Here is a 13,481-nt window from a genome sequence, read left to right as displayed (position 1 = left end):
TGGCTTCGTAAGAAGCATTTCAAGGTCCTGGAGTGGCCTAGCCAGTCTCCAGATCTCAACCCCATAGAAAATCTTTGGAGGGAGTTGAAAGTCTGTGTTGCCCAGCGACAGCCGCAAAACATCACTGCTCTAGAGGAGATCTGCATGGAGGAATGGGCCAAAATACCAGCAACAGTGTGTGAAAACCTTGTGAAGACTTACAGAAAACGTTTGACCTGTGTCATTGCCAACAAAGGGTATATAACAAAAGTATTGAGAAACTTTTTGTTATTGACCAAATACTTATTTTCCACCATAATTTGCAAATAAATTCATTAAAAATCCTACAATGTGATTTTCTGGATTTTTTTCTCATTTTGTCTGTCATAGTTGACGTGTACCTATGATGAAAATTACAGGCCTCTCTCATCTTTTTAAAGTGGGAGAACTTGCACAATTGGTGGCTGACTAAATACTTTTTTTCCCCACTGTAAGTCCATAGTAAGTCAATAGAGCTAGCTAGCCACGAAGAATTGGTAGCTAGCTACCCACGGAAAATGTACATCTACCTTGCATTCCATTCATTTTAGGTCATTTTTGCCTGTTTAACTAGATTATTCCGATTCACATATAGCTAGCTGATAGTTGTGAAGTAAAACGTTTGCTTTGTGTATATCTTGTTTGGTCTCTATTGTTGCGATTGTCCTGGCTGGAAGAAGGTTCAGTGAATGGGGAGATGCTGCGTGAGGTAATACAGTAGGGGGAGTGCTTCTCAAATGTAATGTTTTATGCGTTCTCCACACTCTCGCCCTCACAAGAACGTACTCAAGAGAACGTCCTCGGAGAATGCACTCGGAGCATGAAAGTATGGAGCACGGTAGTATGCATATTGAGAAACACTGTAGGTGTGTGTATGTGTGTCTAGGTGTGTGTGTGTGTGTGTGTGTGTGTCTAGGTGTGTGTGCGTTCGCTTCAGTGGGTCGCAAAAAAAACAAAAACAAAAAACAAAAACTTTTGTGGGGGGAAAACTCTTTGAAAGTCACGCTGACTGAAAATTACCATCCAGAGAGTTGCTTTGGCTGCACGTCACTGTGGAGGAAATGTTAATGCCTGGCACTTTGGCAGCTTTACGGTCATAACTCCTACTGGACTTGACATGCATTTTAAATATTAGTAAAATACACAGTGACCTTTAGAATTTCCATCATCATATCCTCCTACAAGCAAATCAGGGGCTGGATGAGTCTCAAATAGCAGCCTATGTCCTATATATAATTGAACAACTTTTTCTCTCTCTTTCTCTCTCCCTCTATCGCTCAAAAGTAGTGCACTATATAGGGATTAGGAACCCAGGGTTTTGGTCATTCACATCACAGAGAAGCCATTATGAATAAGCTATGGGTCTAGGGGGAATAATATATTTTAATTAAAGTATCCTACTCTAATTGCAGAAATCAATGGCCAGGACTTCTCTCTGACTGTGTCCCAAATGGCACCCTATTCCCTATGTAGTGCAATAGTTTTGACCATGGCCCATTGGGATCTTGTCAAAAGTAGTGCACTATATAGGGAATGGGGTGCCATTTGGGACCCATCCTCTCTCTAATACTTCTTGATCTAATTAGCTGATTTGAGAACAATGACGTAGGGAGGCTCTGGAACTATTACATACCAAGGCACCAGAACGCCTACCAATCCACTCCTAAGATCAAATTAAAGTCAAATACAGTTAAGTACTCAATTAAAACTATACCGAGCCACTTACGATTCCACCACTTAAGATAAAGTAAGATCTAAAAGTAATTTAAAATTGCCTGGAACATGGCATGTACTTAATAATGTGTTATTATGGTAAAAGATACTGGTTGACCCCCTGTGACCTGTACTGTTTTAGTAATATAATTAATTATTCTAGATAATATGAGATTGGCAAAATTATGAACATTATCCCGCTGAGGCCAACGGCAAGGAATATTTATCCCACCGAGGCCAACGGCATGGAACATTATCCTACTGAGGCCAACGGCAGGAAACATTATCCCACTGAGGCCAACGGCATGGAACATTATCCCACTGAGGCCAACGGCATGGAACATTATCCCACTGAGGCCAACGGCATGAAACATTATCCTACTGAGGCCAACGGCATGTAACATTATCCCACTGAGGCCAACGGCATGGAACATTATCCTACTGAGGCCAACGGCATGTAACATTATCCCACTGAGGCCAACGGCATGTAACATTATCCCACTTTAAGGAAAGAGGGGTTCCAATATACTCACAGGGTGTGCGCGCACACACACACACACACACACACACACACACACACACACACACACACACACTTTACATGTTTTGTCATTTAGCAGACGCTCTTATTCAGAGAGACTTCCAGTAAGTGCATTCATCTACGCACACACACGCACCAAACAGTACTCACAGGCTGTAGAGTCAGTAGGAGTTCATTCAGAGGGTTGGTCAGGTTGGTGCCAAACACCATGAAGCCAGAACTGATGCCAGCGGAGTGAAGAGCTTTGTCCAAACTGCCGAGTAGAAAATAACAGAACAGAGCAGAGCAGAGCAGAGCAGAACAGAACAAAGCAGAATAGAGTAGAGCAGAGCAGAGTAGAGTAGTTTAGTCTTCCAAGGAAATTATTGTTCACAGGCGTGTACATTCACAGACACAAACCATTTGACATTAGTTTAACAGCACGTTACTATAACAGACACAAACCATTTTACTTTACTTCAACTATGCATCATAAACCCATATTAACTTTTATCAGACATGAGATATGACGGCACACTGCAACTTCAATTACACCGTCAGGACCCTGCAACTTCACTGGCTACACTAACTACAATTACACCGTCAGGACCCTGCAACTTCACTGGCTACACTAACTACAATCACCCTGTCAGGACCCTGCAACTTCACTGGCTACACTAACTACAATCACCCTGTCAGGACCCTGCAACTTCACTGGCTACACTAACTACAATCATCCTGTCAGGACCCTGCAACTTCACTGGCTACACTAACTACAATTACTAGAGCTGACTGTCTGTGTGACTCATGAGTCTTAGTAACAACACTGTCTGTGTGACATGGGCTGTCCTATCTATACTAACTGTTACTATGGTACCCAGAGACAGTAATACTGTAATGTGTTGTACTAAATAAGAGTGACTCTGCATTACATTGTTATTGCAGGTTAGGTGTACAGTAGTCTACTTACTTTGAAATGAACAGAGCAACAACAAACAGCAGAGCAACCAGGATGAAGAAAATTCCCAGCAGAATCTGAGGGAGAGACAGAGGGAGAGAGGGAGAGAGATAGAGAAAGGGAGAGAGAGGAGGGAGAGACAGAGGGAGAGAGAGAGAGAGAGAGAAAGAGAGAGAGAGGAGGGAGAGACAGGGAGAGATAGAGAAAGAGGAGGGAGACAGAGAAATAAATAAAAAAGAGAGAGAAAAGAGACAGAAAGAGAGAGAGAAAACAAAAGAGATGTTATGTTGTTGAAGGCATCAGCACAAGGGAAGTGTTAGGTATTAATATCCTTCATGCCGTAGACCCCATGCAGAGGGGAAGGAAACGTGTCCCATGGGCCTTAAGACTTTAACCTATGGGTCATGTCATTAGTCAAAGCATGGCCATATGGACTGGCTGGGCACAGAGTGCAGTCTGCCGCTGCTGCCAAAGGTGACATGGAGGCAGGGGAGGTGAAACAGAGGCCCAGACCAGTGTCTGTCTGTCTGCTCGTCTGCCAGCGGCCCTCCTGCCCTCAAGTCACCAGGGGAAATATACAGGCAAACACATGGACACACATATGCCAGATACAGACACCCCACAACACACACACAAACATGATCACCTTGCTGAGCCCAATCATGTCTGACAGTCTTTGTCTCCTTCAGAATATGCTGTCTCTCTGAGAACAACGTAGTATCTCTGTAATGACCACGGCCGTGTCCCCCATTGCACCCTAATCCCTATGTAGTGCACTACTTTTGACCACTGCCCATAGGGAACAGGGTGCCATTTAGGATGCAGGCCATCCCTTACGCTTTGAACACAGCGACTGCGTCATTGCGTTTTGGTACACCAGAAGTACATTCATTTCCAGTGGAACGCTGCGTTTGCCTTCCAGCATTGGAAATGGTCCCAGCTGCCTTGAGATCATTGACAAGATCCTCCCGTGTAGTTCTGGGCTGATTCCTCACCGTTCTCATGATCATTGCAACTCCACGAGGTAAGATCTTGCATGGAGCCCCAGGCCAAGGGAGATCTATGTTGTTATACCATACAGTGTGTGTGTGGCAGGGTTGTGCTGCAGTACAGTGTGTTTTCATTAGGAGTATCTCAGGTGCCATGTATTCATCTTCAAACAGTCCCTAAACCCCACCACAGGGCCTTTGGCCCGGCACAGAGGAGCAGACTAAACCTCACCACAAGGCCTTTGGTCCGGCACAGAGGAGCAGACTAAACCCCACCACAAGGCCTTTGGTCCGGCACAGTGGAGCAGACTAAACCTCACCACAAGGCCTTTGGTCCGGCACAGAGGAGCAGACTAAACCTCACCACAAGGCCTTTGGCCCGGCATAGAGGAGCAGACTAAACCTCACCACAAGGCCTTTGGCCCGGCATAGAGGAGCAGACTAAACCTCACCACAAGGCCTTTGGTCCGGCACAGTGGAGCAGACTAAACCTCACCACAAGGCCTTTGGCCCGGCACAGAGGAGCAGACTAAACCTCACCACAAGGCCTTTGGTCCGGCACAGTGGAGCAGACTAAACCTCACCACAAGGCCTTTGGTCCGGCACAGAGGAGCAGACTAAACCTCACCACAAGGCCTTTGGTCCGGCACAGTGGAGCAGACTAAACCTCACCACAAGGCCTTTGGTCCGGCACAGAGGAGCAGACTAAACCTCACCACAAGGCCTTTGGCCCGGCACAGTGGAGCAGACTAAACCCCACCACAAGGCCTTTGGCCCGGCACAGTGGAGCAACACTAATTCTACAAGCTGAGCTGTATTATAGTGTCCACCATCTATTCTCACAGCAGCCTCTGAAACACAGTTATAGGCTGTCATTGTGTTCATCTTTACATAGTGTTCTATTGGCATCTCCAGGGAATGTTAGCTGCCAGGCAACACAATGTTAGTTACAGGAAGGTCGGCCAAAGAATTAGATTCTTTAAGTAGGTTTATAAAGAAAATGTATGTAAAGATAGTTTATTGTTTTTAGTTTATAGTGTAAGTTTATACATTTGTAACAAACAGTGATTGTTATTTTGGTTCCTGCCAAATAGCGAGCTTGTGTTACTGAATAGTGTAGGCATAAAAGCTGAATTCTGTGCCAAGGAACAGAGACATCTCCGGTATTTAGACTGAGGCTGGATTGAGGCTATATATTTGAGCATGGACTTGGGCTATCTATTAAACGTTAATGATCACTGCAACAGCCTCACACAGGCAGATACAGCAGACTGCCTGGAGCAGTGGTTACTGCTCTCCATTCACCTCTACAGACAGCCAAGCCAGCCAGCCAGCCAGCCAGCCAGCCAGCCAGCCAGCCAGCCAGCCAGACAGCAAGACAGCAAGACAGATAGACAGACAGACAGACACCCAGCCAGACAGCCAGCCAGCCAGCCAGCCAGCAAGACAGACAGACATACAGACACCCAGCCAGACAGACAGACAGACAGACAGCCAGCCAGCCAGCCAGCCAGCCAGCCAGCAAGACAGACAGACATACAGACACCCAGCCAGACAGACAGACAGACAGACTGGTCCATTTAGCTGTCTGTCTTTATTGTTCTCATCTCATAATGGGACATTCTGATACACCAAGATGGGAGGGGCAAGGGATCACCCACCAACATCATACATACATGTATGTTGGCCAGACGTGTGGGTGTGAAGGTAAATGTTACTGTCTGAGGTGCAGTTACATGGTTATCAGCTAAGCTAATTTAGTCATTAGTAACCAATTAGTCAATTAGGCCTCATCAAAGTCTCTCGAGGCTCATTAGGGAAGCAGATGACAGTAAATACATTCAAAATGTAATACAATAACATCAATCAAGATTAAATCATCATATTGAGTTCACTAGGGTCACTCACAAACACGCCTGTCTGTCAATCAAAAGTATTTATAAAGCCATTTTAACACCAATACTAGTTACGTGAATGCTTTATAATGGCTTCAGAACCCACAAGGACAAGCAACAGCAGCCTGACAGACCAACCGACTGGACAGAAAGGTTGCAGGAAGTACCGGGCTGTGATCGACACACAGCCAGACACTAACGCATTAGAGCCACCACAGCAGAAGCGTATGCAGGGCTCTACACTGACGCTTTTCAACAAGGAGCACATGTGCACCTAAGTTGAAAAATGTAGCGCTCACAAATATATTTAGGAGCACATATGGAAGTAAAATGGTCGCACTGTAGAGCCCTGGTGTGTGAGCGAAACAGAGAAACACCGGTAGGTAGCAATGCTCTCTCGAGGGATCGCTGCCTGGCTTTTGCTCCCAAAGAGCAAGAAGTAGCAGTCAGAGAGAGACAGACAGTAAAACAGACATACAGGTTGCAAGAAAAGGTCCTTGATCCCATTCCAGTCAGATTTCACCATTTACATTTACATTTTAGTCATTTAGGACGCTCTTAACCAGAGAGCGACTTACAGTTAGTGAGATGCATACATTTTATACTGGCCCCCCGTGGGAAACGAACCCACAACCCTGGCGTTGCAAGCGCCATGCTCTACCAACTAAGCTACAGTTAGATCAGGCATTGAAGTGATCTAACATGTCTGGTGTCATATGATCTACCACGTCTGGTGTCATATGATCTAACATGTCTGGTGTCATATTATCTAACTTGTCTGGTGTCATATGATCTAACATGTCTGGTGTCATATGATCTAACATGTCTGGTGTCATATGATCTAACATGTCTGGTGTCATAATCTAACATGTCTGGTGTCATATTATCTAACATGTCTGGTGTCATATTATCTAACATGTCTGGTGTCATTATCTAACTTGTCTGGTGTCATATGATCTAACATGTCTGGTGTCATATTATCTAACATGTCTGGTGTCATATTATCTACCATGTCTGGTGTCATATGATCTACCATGTCTGGTGTCATATGATCTAACATGTCTGGTGTCATATGATCTAACATGTCTGGTGTCATATGATCTAACATGTCTGGTGTCATATTATCTACCATGTCTGGTGTCATATGATCTAACATGTCTGGTGTCATATTATCTAACTTGTCTGGTGTCATATGATCTAACATGTCTGGTGTCATATGATCTAACATGTCTGGTGTCATATTATCTAACATGTCTGGTGTCATATTATCTAACTCGTCTGGTGTCATATGATCTAACATGTCTGGTGTCATATTATCTAACATGTCTGGTGTCATATGATCAAACATGTCTGGTGTCATATTATCTAACATGTATGGTGTCATATTATCTAACATGTCTGGTGTCATATGATCTAACATGTCTGGTGTCATATTATCTAACATGTCTGGTGTCATATTATCTAACATGTCTGGTGTCATATTATCTAACATGTCTGGTGTCATATTATCTACCATGTCTGGTGTCATATTATCTAACATGTCTGGTGTCATACTATCTAACATGTCTGGTGTCATATGATCTAACATGTCTGGTGTCATATGATCTAACATGTCTGGTGTCATATTATCTACCATGTCTGGTGTCATATTATCTAACATGTCTGGTGTCATATTATCTAACATGTCTGGTGTCATATTATCTAACATGTCTGGTGTCATATTATCTAACATGTCTGGTGTCATATTATCTACCATGTCTGGTGTCATATTATCTAACATGTCTGGTGTCATATGATCTAACATGTCTGGTGTCATATTATCTACCATGTCTGGTGTCATATTATCTACCATGTCTGGTGTCATATTATCTAACATGTCTGGTGTCATATTATCTAACATGTCTGGTGTCATATTATCTAACATGTCTGGTGTCATATTATCTAACATGTCTGGTGTCATATTATCTAACATGTCTGGTGTCATATTATCTAACATGTCTGGTGTCATATTATCTACCATGTCTGGTGTCATATGATCTAACATGTCTGGTGTCATATGATCTAACATGTCTGGTGTCATATTATCTAACATGTCTGGTGTCATATTATCTAACATGTCTGGTGTCATATTATCTAACATGTCTGGTGTCATATGATCTAACATGTCTGGTGTCATATTATCTAACATGTCTGGTGTCATATGATCTAACATGTCTGGTGTCATATTATCTACCATGTCTGGTGTCATATGATCTAACATGTCTGGTGTCATATTATCTAACATGTCTGGTGTCATATTATCTAACATGTCTGGTGTCATATTATCTAACATGTCTGGTGTCATATGATCTAACATGTCTGGTGTCATATGATCTAACATGTCTGGTGTCATATGATCTAACATGTCTGGTGTCATATTATCTAACATGTCTGGTGTCATATGATCTACCATGTCTGGTGTCATATGATCTAACATGTCTGGTGTCATATTATCTAACATGTCTGGTGTCATATTATCTAACATGTCTGGTGTCATATTATCTAACATGTCTGGTGTCATATTATCTAACATGTCTGGTGTCATATGATCTAACATGTCTGGTGTCATATGATCTAACATGTCTGGTGTCATATTATCTAACATGTCTGGTGTCATATTATCTAACATGTCTGGTGTCATATTATCTAACATGTCTGGTGTCATATTATCTAACATGTCTGGTGTCATATTATCTAACATGTCTGGTGTCATATTATCTACCATGTCTGGTGTCATATGATCTAACATGTCTGGTGTCATATTCAAATCAAATCAAATCAAATCAAATTTTATTGGTCACATGTGCCGAATACAACAAGTGCAGACATTACAGTGAAATGCTTACTTACAGCCCTTAACCAACAGTGCGTTTATTTTAAACAAAAGTAAGAATAAAACAACAACAAAAAAAAGTGTTGAGAAAAACAAAGAGCAGAAGTAAAATAAAGTGACAGTAGGGAGGCTATATATACAGGGGGTAACGGTGCAGAGTCAATGTGGGGGGCACCAAGATAGTTGGAGGTAGTTGAGGTAATATGTACATGTGGGTAGAGTTAAAGTGACTATGCAAAATACTTAACAGAGTAGCAGCAGCGTAAAAGGATGGGGTGGGGGGCAGTGCAAATAGTCCGGGTAGCCATGATTAGCTGTTCAGAGTCTTATGGCTTGTGGGTAGAAGCTGTTGAGAAGTCTTTTGGACCTAGACTTGGCACTCCGGTACCGCTTCACCGTCATGGTAGCAGAGAAACAGTCTATGACTAGGGTGGCTGGAGTCTTTGACAATTTTGAGGGCCTTCCTCTGACACCGCCTGGTATAGAGGTCTTGGATAGCAGGGAGCTTTGCCCCAGTGATGTACTGGGCCGTACGCACTACCCTCTGTAGTGCCTTGCGGTCAGAGGCCAAGCAGTTGCCATACCAGGCGGTGATGCAACCAGTCAGGATGCTCTCGATGGTGCAGCTGTAGAATTTTTTTGAGGATCTGAGGACCCATGCCAAATCTTTTTAGTCTCCTGAGGGGGAATAGGCTTTGTCGGTGCCCTCTTCACGACTGTCTTGGTGTGCTTGGACCATGATAGTTCGTTGGTGATGTGGACACCAAGGAACTTGGAAGCTCTCAACCTGTTCCACTACAGCCCGTCGATGAGAATGGGGGCGTGCTCAGTCCTCTTTTTTTTCCTGTAGTCCACAATCATCTCCTTTGTCTTGGTCACGTTGAGGGAGAGGTTGTTGTCCTGGCACCACACGGCCAGATCTCTGACCTCCTCCCTATAGGCTGTCTCATCGTTGTCGGTGATCAGGCCTACCACTGTTGTGTCGTCGGCAAACTTAATGATGGTGTTGGAGTCGTGCCTGGCCATGCAGTCATGGGTGAACAGAGAGTACAGGAGGGGACTGAGCACGCACCCCTGAGGGGCCCCCGTGTTGAGGATCAGTGTGGCAGATGTGTTGTTACCTACCCTTACCCCACCTGGGGCGGCCCGTCAGGAAGTCCCAGGATCCAGTTGCAGAGGGAGGTGTTTAGTCCCAGGATCCTTAGCTTAGTGATGAGCTTAGAGGGCACTATGGTGTTGAATGCTGAGCTGTAGTCAATGAATAGCATTCTCACGTAGGTGTTCCTCTTGTCCAGGTGGGAAAGGGCAGTGTGGAGTGCGATAGAGATTGCATCATCTGTGGATCTGTTGGGGCGGTATGCAAATTGGAGTGGGTCTAGGGTTTCTGGGATTATACTGTTGATGTGAGCCATGACCAGTCTTATTATCTAACATGTCTGGTGTCATATGATCTAACATGTCTGGTGTCATATTATCTAACATGTCTGGTGTCATATTCTACCATGTCTGGTGTCATATGATCTAACATGTCTGGTGTCATATTATCTAACATGTCTGGTGTCATATTATCTAACATGTCTGGTGTCATATTATCTAACATGTCTGGTGTCATATTATCTAACATGTCTGGTGTCATATGATCTAACATGTCTGGTGTCATATGATCTAACATGTCTGGTGTCATATCTACCATGTCTGGTGTCATATGATCTAACATGTCTGGTGTCATATTATCTAACATGTCTGGTGTCATATTATCTAACATGTCTGGTGTCATATTATCTAACATGTCTGGTGTCATATTATCTAACATGTCTGGTGTCATATGATCTAACATGTCTGGTGTCATATGATCTAACATGTCTGGTGTCATATTATCTAACATGTCTGGTGTCATATTATCTACCATGTCTGGTGTCATATGATCTAACATGTCTGGTGTCATATTATCTAACATGTCTGGTGTCATATTATCTAACATGTCTGGTGTCATATTATCTAACATGTCTGGTGTCATATTATCTAACATGTCTGGTGTCATATGATCTAACATGTCTGGTGTCATATGATCTAACATGTCTGGTGTCATATGATCTAACATGTCTGGTGTCATATTATCTAACATGTCTGGTGTCATATGATCTAACATGTCTGGTGAGCAACACACAGCCAATCAGACACTAACACATGACAGCAGCAGAAACAGAGAACCACCAGAAGACTGGTAGGTAGCTCTGCTCTGGAGCACCCCACTCCCTGTTGCTTTGCTCATCATTCCTCGCTGGTGCCTGAGCATACAGTAGATATATCTCCCATCTCATTACTGTGTAGATGTGAGTCTTGGGAGTGTCATTAGGACTGGACCCCCTCGGTTAAAGATACACTGTTACAGAAGCTAGCCGGCTGCTTTAACATTTCATTAGAGCTTAATGAATCCCCATAGATAGCATATGGATGGCTTTCTTTCATTTGGACAGATGTACATCCCAGCAAACATGTATTTTAGTCCCATATTTCTTGAAATAGATGTTCGATAGTGACACTTCTTAAAAATACATAAAGATTTACCAACTTGCTCACTCATTTTCTCCAAAATGTTTGCAGACAGACTACTCACTATGGCCATAGTGGAGAGGGGTGCAATCCCATTACCCGGTGTTATCTGTAGGGGTGTGGGTTAAGGCACATTCCTTCTACAAGTCGTTTACTGTGTGTCTTTCAGTAATGACATCAAAAGGTGGGATAGCATTGTTTTGAAAAATATGTTTAAAACGAAACAAAGCGAATAATTAGATCAGCATTGTTAAACCTAATAATAGAACAACTCAAGATGTTCTAGTGAAATAATAGGGTCCAAAAGAAATCTCAAATCATTAGCTTCTTATATTTCCAACATGAAGTTGAGGAGCCAGGGTTTGGGACAGCCACCTCTCTATAGAAATCGGTGTATAAACAAGGCAGTTGTATTATATTCATGTAACTGTATCTTTGTTATTGCCTCGGATTGAATTAGACCATATACGTATGTAAATACATGTCCTAAGTGTGGAGACTTAAATGTTTTTTTTTTTTTAAATAGTTTTTTAGGGGTGGTACTGCAATCTGCACCACTTCTGTAGAATCACACATATAGGGAATAGGGCACCATTTGGGATGTACACTAGATGATGTGTTAACTCATAATCAGTGTGTCCCTTCCTAGTTCCTGTATGGAACAGATGACATGATGAACCGTCAGCTGGGACTGCTGTGTGTGTACGAGTGCCTTTCCAGCAGGTAAAGAGAGATGACCGTGATTCTTCAATATCTCTTTCATCTCCAATGTCACACCGTATTGGAACCGGTTGAAACTGTAAAATCCATTTAAGTTCTCAAAGTGAAAAGTTAACGGAAATTAAATGACAGACCGGCTTCTGGTTAGATGGGGACCTGAGTGTGTGTGTGTGTGTGTGTGTGTGTGTGTGTGTGTGTGTGTGTGTGTCGTGTCTGTGTGTGTCTGTATGTCTCACCTTGAGTGGTCTGAGAGCAGATCCAACCTTGGTGCAGCAGTGACTCTCTGCTATCTCCAGATGTCTGCCCCGCCTCTGGAGCACCTAAAGGACCAGGATGAAAACAAGACTGAAGGTTCTGTTGTTCCATAAAGAGGTAGTTAGTAAGCCTTGTCCGTGCCAGAACGGACCATTCTTTATTCCATCCTCAATGTTATCACCTACGCAGCTTGTCTTGGATTTATGTTTATTATTTTTTATTGTCATATAAACAAATTAAAACTGAGAGAGATGCTGCTTCTAAACAGGGCAAGAGACCGTGCTGCTTCTAAACAGGGCAAGGTGACCGTGCTGCTTCTAAACAGGGCAAGGTGACCGTGCTGCTTCTAAACAGGGCAAGGTGACCGTGCTGCTTCTAAACAGGGCAAGGTGACCGTGCTGCTTCTAAACAGGGCAAGGTGACCGTGCTGCTTCTAAACAGGGCAAGGTGACCGTTGCTGCTTCAAACAGGGCAAGGTGACCGTGCTGCTTCTAAACAGGGCAAGGTGACCGTGCTGCTTCTAAACAGGGCAAGGTGACCGTGCTGCTTCTAAACAGGGCAAGGTGACCGTGCTGCTTCTAAACAGGGCAAGGTGACCGTGCTGCTTCTAAACAGGGCAAGGTGACCGTGCTGCTTCTAAACAGGGCAAGGTGACCGGGGACAATAGTTTGGTTAAACAGTACAAATACGACCTACGCATTTGGATCAAGAAGGCGAAACCCAAGTATAGAGACAAAGTAGAGGAACAATTCAGCGGGTCGGACACAAGGCATATGTGACGGGCTCCTAACCATCACGGTATACAAAAAGAAAGCCAGCCACATCGCGGTCACCAACGCCACCCTACCGGAGGAGCTAAACACCGTTTTCTCACGATTTGAGAACAATGACCCTGAGCTGCCGAGGAGAGCCCCCGATGACAACGTGGGCTACACAGGACGTATGTAAGTCATTTGATGGCATCCCTAGCTGTGCCCTCAGAGCATGT

At 43.7% G+C, this 13,481-nt stretch overlaps 1 protein-coding gene across 2 annotated transcripts in view; it reads right to left on the bottom strand.

Annotated features, from left to right (window-relative positions):
• LOC121553929 (lysosomal cobalamin transport escort protein LMBD1) overlaps window positions 1-12,558 on the bottom strand; it is a gene marked incomplete at its 5' end in the record, with an annotated part of 73,160 nt that extends 60,602 nt beyond the window's left edge. For both annotated transcript variants that reach the window (XM_045217611.1, XM_045217612.1), the window contains 3 exon segments: window positions 2,423-2,525; window positions 3,222-3,286; window positions 12,475-12,558. In XM_045217611.1, the coding sequence (XP_045073546.1) occupies window positions 2,423-2,525; window positions 3,222-3,286; window positions 12,475-12,558 (252 nt within the window).
• Between the last annotated feature and the right edge of the window lie 923 nt (window positions 12,559-13,481).

Source organism: Coregonus clupeaformis, unplaced genomic scaffold (genome assembly GCF_020615455.1).
Source record: "Coregonus clupeaformis isolate EN_2021a unplaced genomic scaffold, ASM2061545v1 scaf1145, whole genome shotgun sequence".
In the NCBI taxonomy this organism is placed as follows: domain Eukaryota; kingdom Metazoa; phylum Chordata; class Actinopteri; order Salmoniformes; family Salmonidae; genus Coregonus; species Coregonus clupeaformis.
Note: the sequence above shows the minus strand (reverse complement) of the source record. Positions and strands in the feature narration are given on the sequence as shown.